General features: G+C 45.9%; 1 protein-coding gene across 10 annotated transcripts in view; it reads left to right on the forward strand.

Annotated features, from left to right (window-relative positions):
- LOC126995572 (rho guanine nucleotide exchange factor 4-like) overlaps positions 1-15,365 on the forward strand; it is a 232,256-nt gene that overhangs the window by 26,855 nt on the left and 190,036 nt on the right. For 8 of the 10 annotated variants that reach the window (XM_050855228.1, XM_050855235.1, XM_050855233.1 and 5 more), the window contains exon 2: positions 1,648-7,996. In XM_050855228.1, coding sequence (XP_050711185.1) covers positions 3,270-7,996 — 4,727 coding nt within the window. In that variant the 5' untranslated portion in view covers positions 1,648-3,269. Of the gene's footprint in view, positions 1-1,647; positions 7,997-12,106; positions 12,147-15,365 lie in introns of those variants that run through there. The other 2 variants (XM_050855234.1, XM_050855239.1) reach the window with 2 other exon arrangements.

Genomic DNA, 15,365 nt, shown 5'->3' on the forward strand with positions numbered 1-15,365 from the left:
GAAGAAGAAAAAGTAGGGCAGGAAGGATTATGGTGGGATATGAAGGGAGGAGGAGGTGGATAAATAAGGAAGGAGGAGGAGGAGGAGGAAGAAGAAGAAGAGAAACAAGGAGAACAGAAAAAGAGTGTGAAGGAAAGATAATAGAGGAAGAGGAAGAAGAAGAAGAGAAACAAGGAGAACAGAAGAGGAGTGTGAAGGAAAGATAATAGAGGAAGAGGAAGATGGAGAGGGTGAGGAAACATCTAATAAAGAAGAATAGATACGTTGGCGCAGTAACGGAGAAGGAAGGAGAGAAGAAGGATGAGAAAGGAGGAAAGAGGAGGAGGGGAGGAAGGAGTGTGTTCTTTCTGATAAGGGAGGAAGAAAGGAAGGAAGGAAGGCAGGAAGCGAGGGTGACAGTGAGGGATTGAGGGAGAAAGAGGGAGTGATTGATGGAGAGAGAGAGAGAGAGAGAGAGAGAGAGAGAGAGAGAGAGAGAGAGAGAGAGAGAGAGAGAGAGAGAGAGAGTATTGGATGGTTAAGTTCCCATAAGCCTTAGTTAGATAGTTAGTTAGATAGTTAGATAGATAGATAGATACATAGATAGATAGAGAGAGAGAGAGAGAGAGAGAGAGAGAGAGAGAGAGAGAGCTTATTATAATTTTTTTACGTTATAGGAAGACATTGTGTGTAAATAGGTAGAGAGAGAGAGAGAGAGAGAGAGAGAGAGAGAGAGAGAGAGAGAGAGAGAGAGAGAGAGAGAAACCTCGGGGCCATGGACTGACAAGGTCGCTAGTGATGAACTTTGTGTGTGTGTGTGTGTGTGTGTGTGTGTGTGTGTGTACGTTGACCCTTTCCTCCACAGTTTCTCCTCACCGACACTTCCTCTCTTTCTCTCTCTCTCTTCCCTTCCTCGTCTTCCCCTTTCTTCATTGTCTTCGTTTCCTTTACTTTCCTTCCTTTATTTGTCCCCTTCCCTTCTCAATCTCATCTCTTCCGTTCTCCATTTGTTTCTCTTCCTTATATGTACCTCTCCTTGCTTCCCTTCTTCTTTCCTCCTCCTTCCTTCCTTACCTCCTTTTTTCCTCCTCTTCTTTTCTTCTTTGCACATTTCTTCTTGCACCATTTTCTTCTTCAGCCTTTGTATCCCTTCTCCTCCTTTCCCTCTCCTTCCCTCTCCCTTCCTATCCTCTCTTCTGTTCTCTTCCTTGTACTCTTCCTTCTTCGGAAAAGGGAGAGAAAACCAGTTCAGACGGAGGGAGAGGGAGAGAGGAAGGGAGAATTGGGGCGCAGAGAGGCAGAAAGGATGCAAAAAGGGAGGGAGGGAATGAGGAAGATAAAGCAAAAAGGAATGGTGAAGGGAAGGGAGGGAGGGAGGGAGGAAGGAAGGGAGAAGATGGGATCGTCTAAGTGCTATACTGTATGTGTGTGTGTGTGTGTGTGTGTGTGTGTGTGTGTGTGTGTGTGTGTGTGTGTGTGTGTGTGTGTGTGTGTGTGTGTGTGTGTGTGTGTGTGTGTGCATTCTTGCTCGTGTGCGTGTGCTATATTTATATTTGCTTACGAAGAGAGAGAGAGAGAGAGAGAGAGAGAGAGAGAGAGAGAGAGAGAGAGAGAGAGAGAGAGAGAGAGAGAGAGAGAGGTATCAAGTTCTATAATCTTTTAAAACAGGACGAGAAATTAAAGAAAAAAAAAACTGATCACGTGCAGACAGTGTGGGAAAATGTAGTTAATAACAAGAAAAAAATATCATGGAAAAGAAAATAATTAGAAAGAACAGAAAGAAAATAATTATGAAACGCACGTGAAAGTAATTTGCGTTCGTAAGGAAAATAAAAAAAGAAATGACGTGAGGCGAAAATAAAGAGAAAATAAATAAACGAGTAAAAAAAAAGTGAAGTGAAAAAAACAGTAAGGATGTAATCGTTTGCCGCACAAATCAAGAGGAAAAGAAAAGAAAACGAAGAGGAAAATTGAAAGAAGAGGGGAAGAGTAAAAGATAAAAGTTATAAGGTAAGAACGAGAAGAAACAAAAAAAAAAAAGCATCACCACACAAATCCAAAAGAAAAATAAAAGGAAAAAAAAAAACAGAAGAAGACCGTGAGAAGAGAGGAAGAGAAGAAAAGGAAAATAATAAAAGAAGAACAAGAAAATTGAAAAAAAAAAAATCACCACCACCACCACCACCACCACTATCACCACTACCGTCATCACCATCATCATTAGCTTCTGGAGATGATGAGAAGGGGGAATGAACCGTCACTCCCTCTCCGGCGTTCTCTAGTGATCACGTTCTCACCTTGACGTTCTTACCTGTTACCGTTCTCTACACTCACCGTTCTCACCTGTTTACGTCATCTACGCACCTGTTTACGATTTCTACTTACAACGTTTTCGATACCTGTTAGTGGTTTCTTCATACAACGTTCGCACCTGTCAATGGTATCTAGAGACATACACGTTCTTACCTATCATTGTTCTTTCGTTCTTTACACACAGTCACTTATTTACGTTCTCCCGACACAACGTTTTTTTAGCTGATTAACGTTCCCGACATACAACGTTCTCAACACCTGTAGTACGTTCTCAAGACCAGTACACATAACGCTACCCGTCTACGTTCTCTCCACATACAGCGTTCTCGAAAGCAGGCAAACGTCACCGCTGAGATTTTTATTACCAGGATCAACTCGGCTCAGTTTTATCATATTATTTTGTTGTGTAATTCTTCCTTTCCGGGTAAGAAGTGCGGTGTGGTGTTGTTCGGTTATCTTATCTGCCGAACTCAAAAAAGAAGGAAGGTGGATCTTATTGAGTGAGAAATGTGACTGTGCAACGGAGGAAAGGAAGGAGAAGGAGAAAAAGGAGTAAGGAAAGGAACGTGAGGAGTAATAAAGAGAGTGTAAAGCTTAAAAAAAAAAGGAACAACAACATTAATAGTGAGAAATGTGAGTTTGTGACAGTGGAAGAAGAGGATGAGAAGGAGAAAGGGAGGAGAAACGAGAGAAGAGAATAAAAGAGTGTAGAGCCTAAAGAAGAAGAGGAACAAGACCAAGAACACGATTTAGAAGAACGAGATCACAAAGAAGAACATCAAGAAGAAGAACAATAATAACAGCAAACACGACAACGACAACAACAACAAAGGCGATAAGGAGAAGAAGAAAGAAGAAGAGGAAGAAGAAGAAGAGGAGGAGGAACAGGGACATGTAAACGCATTGAAAGACCAGCTGCAAAGGAGACAAGAAGAATAGGAGGAAAGAGGAGGAGGAGGTGGAGGAGGAGTGGGAGAATGACACGCCTCCTCACTCCACCCTCCACCCACACCGACACCCACACACCCACTGACGGACAGGGAATGGCCAGGGAGAGCAACAGCTGTCTCAGGAAGGAAGAAGAAGAGGAGGAGGAGGGAGGAGAGGAGAAGAGGATGCAGATATTGAAGAGGAAAAGTGTGGAGGGAATGGTGGAAGAAGAGGAAGAGGAGGAGGATGTGATGGAAGTGGAGAATGGAATGAGTGAGGAAGAGGAAGAGATGACGAAGGTGGAGGAGAATGGAATAGGTGAGGAGGAAAGTGAGGAAGAGGAGACAGAGGAAGAGGAGGAAGAAGAGGACTGCAGTGAGAGTGAAATCAACGAAAAACAAGGAAGGGATAGTGACGTGGAGACAGAATGGGACAGAAACATTTACTTGACTCACCCTCAAAATAATGAACAAAGAAAACGGAGCAGTATTGAAGGGAGACTCCTGGAAACTAACGGTGATGGTGCTATTGAAGGGACATTGATGGCAAGCTATAATGATGATGATGATGAAAGTGATGTTTGTGTTTGTGAGAAGTACGAGAGAATGATTAATGACGAACATGAGAACGAAAATCACTCTCCAGATGACGAGGACGAAAGAGAAACCGATCCTGAACACAATATAATAAATGGGAGACTCTTAGGAAGTTATGAAGATGGTGATACCGATGTTTATGTCCGTGAGGAAGACGAGAGGAAGAAAAGCGACGAAAAAGACGAACAGGAGAACAAAAACGACTCTTCAGATGACAAAGATGAGAAAGAAAACGGCCCTGAACAAGAGGAAGTTAAAGGGAAACTGCTACAAGGCTTTGAAGGTGCTTTTGATAGTAAAGTTTGTGTCCACGAGGAAGACATGAGAAAGAAACACAACGAACTAGATGAAGATAAGAAGGAAAATGACTCTCCAGATGATGAAGCAAAGAAAGAAAACGACCCTGAACAAGAGGACGTTAAAGGGAGACTGCTACAAGGCTATGAAGGTGCTTTTGATAGTAATGTTTGTGTCCACGAGGAAGACATGAGAAAGAAACACAACGAACTAGATAAAGATAAGAAGGAAAGTGACTCTCCAGATGATGAAGCAGAGAAAGAAAACGACCTTGAATACGATAAAATGAAAGGTGGACTCCTGCAAAATTATGAAGCTGATAATACAAAGGAACACAAGATAGTAATACAACAGGACAAGAGGAAGCATAACGACCAACTAGATGAAGATGAGAAGGAAAACGACTCTCCAGATGACAATTACGAAGGAGAAAATGAACCTAAACACGAAGAAAATGAAAAAAATGAGCCTATTGATAACGCCGACGAAGATGAAAGGACACACAACCATGCCAGGGACGAGAGTGACACGTCTGTTCACTCTCGCGACGGTGATGTGACGCTGGACTATGCCACTGATGATGATAGTGATGATGATGATGTGGATGAAGTCCGTTATGGTAGGATGCGTGAAGATGCAGCGGTGAACAGTGATAGTGACGTAGATACGATGAGAGACAAGGATGGTGATGATGGTGAAAGGGTTCTTGGCACAGGAAAAGGGGAAGAACATGTACTTGATGGTGATGGTAATGGTGATGGTGACTGTGTGTTTGTTCATGGCTTGGGGGAAGAAGATGGTATCCGCGATAAGGTAAAAGAAAACGATGATGATGATGATGATGATGTGGACAGTAGGTTTGAAGAGTTGTTCCTTGCCTCAGAATATCAGGAAGAGAGGAAAGAAGAAAAGGAAGAAGATAAAGTTTTTTGTAATGGAAAGAACACTAATATATCCTCTATGGCTAAAAATGAAGGTGAACATGACATTGAAAGTGCCCGAGACAATGGTGAATACAACCAAGATGCACAGGTCACCCCTCCAGATTATAGCAATGAAGGTGAATATGCTCCTGATAGTGGCAGAGAAGAAGACGAAAGCCCAGACGATAAAAACGACGCACACCTCAACCCTGACAATGAAAATGAGGCTGTGTACGCCCCAGACAGTACCAGGCAAAGCGAAAATGAGCGTCGTAATGAGAAGGAAAATGAGTCTATAGCCATGACCAAGATTAATAGTGAAGATGACTCAAGTATAATGAGACATACATATTCCCTCGAAAGAAACGGTCACTTTCAAGACATTCACTACATTAACGGAGACGATGAAAGTGATAATGATGATGATGATGATGAGTTTCTGTATTCAGTAAAAAGAAAAAGTGTTCATGATGGCACAAATGATGAGGAAGAAGCTCAAGAAAGTGAAGAAGATGATGAAAGTAAAAATGAGCTTATCAGTGAAGGTGATGTCCAGAAAAGCGCCGGGGAAAGTGATCATTTTCCCGGTGGCTTACAGGACAGCAAGGAAGGTGATAAAACTGAGTCTGAAAGTGCTAAGGAAAAGGAAATCATCTACCAAGAAGGTGAAAGTAGTGAAGGTGACTCCAAAATTGTCCAGACTACTACAGACATTCGTGAATATTACTTAAACAATGTAGAGTTTGCTGAAGACGTCATGAGCAGGGAAGAACATGTCCGGGAGGGTACAGAAGACAGTGCTCATGTGTCTGAATGTGCTGGTGTCCCTCAAGACATCCATATCAGAGGACCGGAGAATGAAAGAGACAGCGATAAGGAACGCATATGTGAGTGTGCCAAAGAAATTGACGCTATTTTTGCGACTCTACTGGATAATGAAGATGCTCGTGAAGGTGTTACAAGGGACGATGCCGCAGAGGATGTCCAGGGTGAAGATGATGACCGTGAACATAAAATGGACAATGACCATGACCCAGCAGGTGCCAACGTTAATGGAGGCCATGGAAGTGTCCCAGAGAGCCTAGGCAATGATGATGATGATGTGTCTGAAAGTGACAAAAGCAGTGAGGATGTTCCAGTCAGTAGCAGCTTCAGTGACGATGATGAGCCCGAGCAAGTCAGAGGCACGACTTGTGTTCCTGAGGGTGCTCCAGACCATGAATGTGTCGCAGGACATGAACTCAAAGGGACCCATGATAGCCGAGATGTTCCTCGGGGTGTTGTGAACCATGGTGACGCCCCGGCACGTGTCCATGGCCCCGAAGGTGTCCAAGAGAGGGTAATAGTCGGGACAGTTGCCCCGGGAGGTGTGCAAGACACCAGCGGTGCCCGCGGCAGCACGAGGCACGTTGCCAGTGTCCCCCTGTGTGCCGAAGGCGCTGGTGACTCCCCTGAGCCAGAGAGGAGCGGCTCGGGCGGCCCCGAAGGTGCCTGGAGGGCCACTCTTCCTCCCCACACAGGGCGTGGAGGGGCTGACGTTACTGATGGCGTCAAGACACCAGAGACCCGCCACACAGGCTCCCGCCTGTGGGAACCAGTCCTTGCGTCCGGGTGTGGCTACAGTGCCCGGGAGGGAGGGTCCCACCCAGCCCCTGGGGTGGAAGGAGGGGCGGGGGGCGTGGCCTGGCTGTCTGCTGGACGCTGGGGAGGCGCGAGTGAGGGTCGTGACAAGGCAGGGCAGCAGCGACTCCCACGGCGGGTCAGCGGCGCCAAGCACCAGGCAGACGATCCACTGGCGTGCCTTAGGCTGCGGCCCGCGCCCCTGCCCGGTCCCCGCTGCACCTGTGGCACCGCTGCATCCCCCTGGAAGACCCGACCCCTCGGAGCCCAGCTGGAGCCGCAGCCTCAGCTTCAGGAACCTTTGCCTCAGGGCCTGTACCGCGGCCTGCCCCTCACGCCGACGGCGTTGCCCGGCGAGGACCGCGGCAGCCTCAGTAACCCACAGGCGGCGGGCAGGGGCGGCGGCCCCCATATGGCAGCGAGCAATCCCACCGGGCGGGCGGGGCACCTCCACACATTTTGTCGCCCCGTCAGTATGTCGGGAGGCTTCGTGCCCAGCAGCGGCCCCCTGGGACTGGCACCCCCACCCACCCTCGCCCTGATTCCAGGGGGTGACGCCCCGGGGCTGGGCGGCCCCGGCTACGCCCTTAGCATGCCGCACCCCACCAGGAGGCGCAGTGTGCGCTCTTGCATCCTGCCCGAGGGCGCCTTCACGCCCCCGGCCGCCCCTTTCATCCCCTTCCCCGGGACGCTGCGCTCCAGGGTTCAGTCTGAACCCAACGTGTCGGGGCGGCTGGTTAGCACAGGCCCCACCCCGTCCCGCCCAGCAACGCCCCGTGGGTTCTCGCAGCTGTTCTCCGGCCGCAGGAAGTCCATCGCGTCGTGCATCTTCCCCGCGACGGGCGACGAGGAGGACGCGGCGCCCTACGCAAAGGCCCCGCGTGGCCCCGCCCCCGCGCCCGCCCGGCTACCCCAGGACAAGCTCGGCGGGGCGGCGCCACCCGGTGGGTGGAACTCCCCGAGGCAGGGCTGTTGCGGCGCCTCGCCCCTCTGTCCCGCCCCGCCCTGCGGCTCCGCAGAGCCCCGCCCCAGACAGCCGCGGCCCGCCAGGCTGCGGCCACACTCCCTCGTCATCATCCCCGAGACGCAGGTGGCCTCAGCCCCGGGGTACGACCAGACTATGGCCAGGCTGCAGGGTGACGCCGCGCCTGACGGCCCCATGTCTCAGGAGGCGAGACGCGCGCCCCGCCGCTCGTGGTCCTTCAGCCCCGCCGACGCGCCTCGCCCGAGGCGTGACCTCGCCCCGCCGCACGACGCCCCAGCCCTTAGCAGCAGCATGCGAAGGACGGCCAGCCTGCGGCGACTCTTCACGCAGCCCTCGCTGCGCGCCGCCACTGAGTGAGTACCGCCACGCCGGCCAGGCGGGGGTGGGGGGTGGGGGGGGGTGGCAGGCAGGTGAACAGCTCGACAGACAGCCTGAGACAGGTGCACGGGGCAGTAAGATTGTCGACCGCTTAAACTCATCCACGCAATACCCACCTCATGTATACGGGACGGCCTGTAAGGGAACGAATGATACTTATTTTGTGTATGTAGAGCAGGGCTAGTGCAGTAGTAGTAGTAGTAGTAGTAGTAGTGGTAGTAGTAGTAGTAGTAGTAGTAGTAGTAGTAGTAGTGGTAGTAGCAGTAGTAGTAGTAGTATATAGTAGTAGGAGTATATAGTAGTAGTTATATAAGTGAACGCTCCTGAGATTTATTGTAAGTATGCATTTCTCTCTCTCTCTCTCCTCCAATAAAGGACTAAAGACAAATGTTTTCTTGAGTGACCCTTGAGTGGCCGTCAGTTGAGGGCTGTTGAGGAGATACGAGGTGATGGTGATGGTGGTGGTGGTGGTGACGGCGGTGGTGGTGGTGGTGGTGACGGCGGTGGTGGTGGTGGTGGTTGTGATAGTGGGGGTAGTAGTGGTAGTGGTTGGAAAAGATGTAGTTGTAATATTAGTGTAGTAGTAATAGTAATAGTAGTAGTAGTAGTAGTAGTAGTAGTAGTAGTGTGCTGGGTAGTAACGACACACACACACACACACACACACACACACACACACACCTGGGCTCCCTGCTGTAGGTCATTCCCACACCCTGTCACACCCTACCTTCTCTCCCTCTCTCCCGTCTTCCCTTTCTCGTCTCCTTCCCTCTGTCAATGCTTACCTTCCTTGTTGCCACTCCCTTCTCTTTACCTTCTTCCTTTCTCTCCTCCTCTCTTTTCTACTTCCTTCCTCTTTCAATCTTCCTTTTTCATTGACCTGCATCTTCCTTTCTACTCCCTCCCTCCCTCCTTCCCTCCCTCCCTCATTCAACAATTTTTTTCCTCTCCTTCCCTTCTTCTACTCTCCTTCTTTCGACATCTGTTTCTGGACATTTATGTTTCCCTCTTTCCCTCCTTTGACATCTGTTTTTCCCTTTCTCCTTCTTTTACCAACTCTTTTTCCCTCTCTTCCTTCTTCGATAACTTTTCCTTCCTTCTTTTTCTCCTTCTGCTCATTCTCAGACAATAAGATTTCCTTCCTTCTTACCTTTCTTCCTTCCTTCCTTCTATCCTTCCTTCCTTCCTTCCTTCGTTCTTTTCTTCCTTCCTTTCTTCCTTCCTTCCTTCACCCTTTTTTCTTTCCATTCCACCCTGATCTTCACCTATCCCCTTATGTCATCTTCCATTCGCTTACCTCTTTCCCCTTTCTCATTATCCACCTTCCTCCTTTCCTCCTCCTTTGCTATCCTCTATTGCTCCTTTCTTCTGTAACTTCTCTCCTTTCTTAGTATTTTTATTCCGTTTATTACTTCTCCTTTACCTCCTCTTCTTCCTCCTCCTCCTCCTCCTCCTCTCCATACTGCTTCTCTTATTTCTACCTCCCTCTCTCTTCTCCTTCGTCTTGTCCACCCTTCCTCCACCTCCTCCTCCTCCTCCTATGCAATTTCCTTTCCTTGCCTCGCCCTTAGCCACTATCTTCTCCTTGCATTCCTCCTCCTCCTCCTCCTCTTCCTCCTCCTCCTCCTCCTCCTTCTCCTCCTCCTCCTGTCCACTCCCTCTCCTCACTTTCTCACTCCTTTCATCCTCTCTCTCCCTTACCATGTATTATCCCAGGCATCTTCTTCTTCTTCTTCTTCTTCTTCTTCTTCTTCTTCTGCTGCTTCTGCTTTTCATTCTTCTTCTTCTTTCGTTCCATATCTTGATCTTGAAATGTCCCACGGTCACTTTTTGTTCTCCTCCTCCTCCTCCTCCTCCTCCTCCTCCTCCTTTTGCTTCTTCCCCGCCCTCTACTTTCCCTCACACCTGCATCCTCCTTCTTGTCTCCCTCCTCCTCCTCCTCCTCCTCCTCCTTCTCCTCCTTTTCATCCTTCTTCTCTGCCCTTTTTTTGTCCTTATTTCCTTTACATTGATAACTTTTGCATACAAGACGAAATTTGACACCATCACCACAACCATCACCACCACCACCACCACCAGTATACCACCACCAGTACTATCATCACTTCTAATATCTTCAAAGGGAAAGACGAAAGGGGAAGAGAAGGAAATGAAAAGTGGGTGGGAGAGATAGAGAGAGGATGGGAGGGAGATATAATGAAGGGAGAAAATGAGGGAGAAGGGAAAGAGATGTAGGTTTGTAGAGTTGATGATAGTAACAATAACAACATGAACGGAAACAAATAATGATAACGATAATGATGATGATGATGATGATGATAAAACAATAATACTAACAACAACAACAGCAGCACCGTGGGAGGATGACATAGTAACCTCCTCAGTACAAACACACACACACACACAAACACACACAGGCAAAAACAAATCATGGCCGTTATTCGTTGATTTCAAAGACTTTCCAATTTGCTAAATTAAAAGCGAAAATGGGAAGAAAAGAGAAAAAGAGAGAAAAGTAAAAAAAAAAAATGTATTCTCTTATTCTTATTTGTCATGTAATTGAGAGAGAGAGAGAGAGAGAGAGAGAGAGAGAGAGAGAGAGAGAGAGAGAGAGAGAGAGAGAGAGAGAGAGAGAGAGAGATAGTTAATTAGCAGCAGGTAATTAGTAAAGAAATTAGCGAGGCGCTCACCTGTGAAAAAAGGTTGTCACTGCTTGTTCTTTTTTTTTCCCTTCATACATACATACATACATACATACATGCTTGCTAGGAGAGAGAGAGAGAGAGAGAGAGAGAGAGAGAGAGGAGGAGGAGGAGGAGAGAGAGAGGAGGAGGAGAGAGAGAGAGAGGAGAGAGAGAGAGAGAGAGAGAGAGAGAGAGAGAGAGAGAGAGAGAGAGAGAGAGAGAGAGAGAGAGAGAGAGAGAGAGAGAGAGAGAGAGAGAGAGAGAGAGAGAGAGAGAGAGAGAGAGAGAGAGAAGGTGACCGTAGTATTTCACCTGCGCCACACCTGTCCTTCCAGCATTCAGGTGTGGAGGGAGGGAGGAAGATATGGAGAGAAGGAGGGAAGAGAGAAGTGTAGGAGGAGGAAGAGAGATGTGTGTTACAGAACGTTGTGGAGGAAAGGGAGAAAATAAGGAAAGAAAGGGAAGAAAGGAATGGAGGAAGGGAGGGATAACGCTGAAGAAGAAGGAGAAAGAGAGAAAGGAGAGTAGAAGGAGGAAGAGAGGAGAGTTGAGGGATAGAAAAGGAAAAATAGGAATGGAAGAAAGGTGGAGAGAGGTAGATAGAAGGGAAGAAGAGAAAGAACAGGAAGAAGAGGAAGAAGATGATGATGATGAAATAGAAAAAGAAGAAGAAGAAGAAGAAGAAGAAGAAGAAGAAGAACAGGAGGAGGAGGAGGAGGAGGAGGAGGAAGAATAGGTGGGAGGAAAGGAGGTGGAGGTGGTGTTGAGGATGAGTCACTCTGCAAGGAAAGGAAAAGGAGGGAGGGAGAGAGGGAGGAAAGGTAGGAGGGAGGGAGGGAGGGAGGGAGGAAAGGTAGGAGGAGGTAGGGAGGGAAGGTAGGAGGAGGAGGAGAAGGAGGTAAAAGAAGAAAAAAACAATGCAAGGTTTTCTTTTATATTTTCGTCCATTGTATCGAGATGGTGATGCTGGTAGTAGTAGTAGTAGTAGTAGTAGTAGTAGTAGTTGTAGTAGTAGCATCTGCAGTAACATTAGTGGGGTAGTAGTGGTGGTGGTTTTAGAGGTGGCGGTGGTTGTAGTGGTGGTGATGACAGTGGTGGTGGTGGTGGTGGTGATGATGTATATAAGAGAATTGAAACTAATGGATCGAGAGAGAGAGAGAGAGAGAGAGAGAGAGAGAGAGAGAGAGAGAGAGAGAGAGAATTAAAGAATCATCTCTCTTCAACTCTCCCCCACCCCACCCCCACCCACACACACACACACACACACACACACACACACCACCACAAGAGCAAAAGTAATAGAATTGTACAGAAATGAAGTTAAGTCAGAACAAGCGAACAACCGGTCAATCCTTTGTGTGTGTGTGTGTGTGTGTGTGTGTGTCCCGCCCTCGCTTCGCGCCCGCGGTCAGTCTCTCTCTGTGTGTGGAAGTGGCAACAGGTGGTGTATTGCGCTCTCTTCCTTCCACCTCCTCCTCCTCTTCCTCTTCCTCCTCCTCTTCTTCCTTCTGTTCTACCACCACTATCATCCTCTCCTTTTCCTCTTTTACCTCCCTCGCCTCCTCCTCCTTTTCCTTTTACCTGTCATTCGTCTCTTCTCCCCTATCCTTCTCTTCCACAATCCAATCTCCTTTTTCCTCCTCCTTTTCCTTCTCCTTCATTTCTTCCTCTACCATCCTTTCCTCTCTTACTCCCCTCTTTTCCTGTTACAACATTTCATTTACTTCTTCCTTTTCCTCCTCCTCCTCCTTCTTTTCCTCTATCCTATCCTCTTTCCTCTCTTACGTCCTCCTCCTCCTCTTCCTCTTACAACCGGTCGTTTACCTCTTCCTTTATCCTCATCCTTCTCTTTCTCCTTCTGTTCTTCCACCACCGTTATCCTTTCCTCATTTTCCTCCCTCTACTCCTCCTTTTACAACCTGTTCTTTTACCTCTCCCTTTCCCTCATCCCCATCCTTCTTTTACACTATCCTTTCCTCCTCTTTCCTCCCACCTCCTCTTCTTCCTCAAACAGCTTACCATTTATCTTCTCTTCCTTCTTTTCTCATCCTTATCCCCCAAAAGCTGCTCCTTCGCATCCTATCCTTGCGTGTTATACTTCTCCTCCTTCTCTTCCTCCTACCAGCTGTCATTTTCCTCCTCCTCCTCCTCCTCCTCCTCCTCTTCATTTTACTTCAAAACCACTTACAACCTCACTAACTTTTTACTCCTTACGTGTATCGATATAAAAAATAGTGAATGATTTTTATTTTTTGCGAGGAACGGATAAAACGAAGTGAAAATAAGGGAAAGAAAGACAAGAATGATAAATAAAGGAAGAGTTTAATTAAGTGTACTGTAGTGTTGTGTTATGCGCTGTGGTGTTTTTTATTGTTTTTTTGTGTGTGTTGGTGATGGTGTTGTCGTAGTGGTGACGAAAGTGATGGTGATGGTGGTGATGGTGATGAGAGTAATGTGATGTGCGTGTGTTTGTGTGTCGGAGGTAAAGTACATTTGAAAAGGGAAAGCAAGGTTGGGCATCTCTCTCTCTCTCTCTCTCTCTCTCTCTCTCTCTCTCTCTCTCTCTCTCTCGGGGTACCGTTGGGGAGAGAGAATCAAAACAAAGAAGAGTGGAGGCGGGTGGGGTCTCTCTCTCTCTCTCTCTCTCATGTGTCAGCGGAGTGCAGGGAGGAAAACGAACGATAATGAAAACGGGAGGAAGGAGAGGGAGAGAGTATTGGAAAACCGTGCCAAGAAAAAAATGAGGAAAATGAACGTGAGAGAGAACGGTGGAGAGAAAAGGAACGTGAGAAAGTACCGTGGAGAGAGAGAGAGAGAAAAAAAAAGAACGGTAGAGAGAAGAAAAACGGTGGAGAACAAAAAAATGATTGATAGAGAAGGAACGTGGAGAGAAAAATAACGGTGGGGAGGAGAAAAGCAAAAATATGGTGAACAGAAAAGAACAAAAGGTAGAAATGAACTGTATATATGAAAACAAAGAAAATATGAAAAAGGAAAGGGCTAAAAAAAAATCTAGGGAGGGTAAATGAACTCAATATTTTTTTAGTGTGGAAGAAAACATGAAAACAAAGAAAATAAAAGATAAGTGAGAGATCTAAAAACCTTGAAAGGGTAATAAAGGAACACAAGCTACTATTTATTTTGTTATTACTGAGAAATGTGACAACGAAGGAAATCAAAGGAAACAAAGAAAGGTCGTGAAGAGATTAAGAAAACAGTTTAATCAAGAATTTAATATTGACCTTTACGTAATAATAGCTGTGTAGGAAAGGCATGTAAATACTAATAATGTGACGTTTAGAAAATTGGAAAAAAATAATAAATGGGGAAGTTCCTAGTAAACAAAATAGCTTGGGAATATTATTTAATCATCATCGTCATATTTTTCTTTATAATGGTTGAGTAAAAGGTCCATATTTGATTTTTTTTTTTTTTTTTTACAATAAAGGAGACAGCTCAAGGGCACAAAAAAGGGAAATAATAATAATAATAAAAAAAGCCCGGTACTCGCTGCTCCTATAAAAAGAATCAAAAGAGGTGGCCGAAAGAGAGGTCAATTTCGGGAGGAGAGGTGTCTTGATATCCTTGTTTAGGAAGTAAATGAGTAGTGTAAAAGTAGTAGTGTTTATAATACCGTGAGTAAGATAATAACAATAATGGTAATGAAATAATTGGATAGAGTAATACCATTGAAGGAAAGAAGAAAGAAGATAATATTCGTAATGGTAATAAAATAATTGTACAAAGTAATACAATGCAGAAATAGAAAATGTAAGACAAATAAGCACGACTATTAACATAACACAGGAGGCATAATTACATAGTGCCAATAGTAAATGAAGAAAGCACATACAGTATTTCCGTGGGACACAACAGACAAACAAAAGCCACGTGCTTGAAAACCGCAAATAAAAAGAAGAGAGAAGACAGGAGACGTTATAGTAATTACCCGGGAACACAGAAGGGAAAGCAACGATAACAAACTTGTAGTACTTCCGCAAAACCTCTCCGTTAATGCATCGTAAAAGAGGAAGAAAAGCACGTAATGTTACCCCCCAAAAAATAAACACGAATTCAGGTTGTATTAACGCAGCAACTGTTAGCCAAGGGAAGGATGGAGAGAGTTGATATTCCTTATACGTACTTTTATTTGTAGAAATGTCTCTTCAGATTACAGAAAAGCAAAGGATGTGGCTATATATAGAGGAAGGGTTGTTATTCTCGTGATGTTAAACTTGTAGAAGAAACGTTAATGTAGGTAAGGCATTTAATATTACCAAAGGAAGGGATATTATTGTGACACTTAAATTTAATGAAGAAACACCAATTTATGTTGTAAAATGCTGATAATAGATACAATTCTCGTACTGTTAAACTGGTTGAAGAAACGTTAGTTCAGATTGTAGTAACGCACGGAACTTAATGTTACGAAAAGAAGGATGATAAGTGATGTTACTCTAGTACTTATAAACATCTAGAATAAACGTTAATTCTTATTGTAATACCGCACTTAATGTTACCAAAGGAAAGATGACAAAGGGTATCACTCTTGTAGCTGCTGTTAAAGACGAAGAAACGCTAACTTGGCTCTTAGTAACGCACATGCGGCACATCATTTAGTAGTCGTAGTTGAAGTAGTCCTTGTCGCAGACGTAGTAGT

This window comes from Eriocheir sinensis, chromosome 8 (genome assembly GCF_024679095.1).
Source record: "Eriocheir sinensis breed Jianghai 21 chromosome 8, ASM2467909v1, whole genome shotgun sequence".
Taxonomy (NCBI): Eukaryota; Metazoa; Arthropoda; class Malacostraca; order Decapoda; family Varunidae; genus Eriocheir; species Eriocheir sinensis.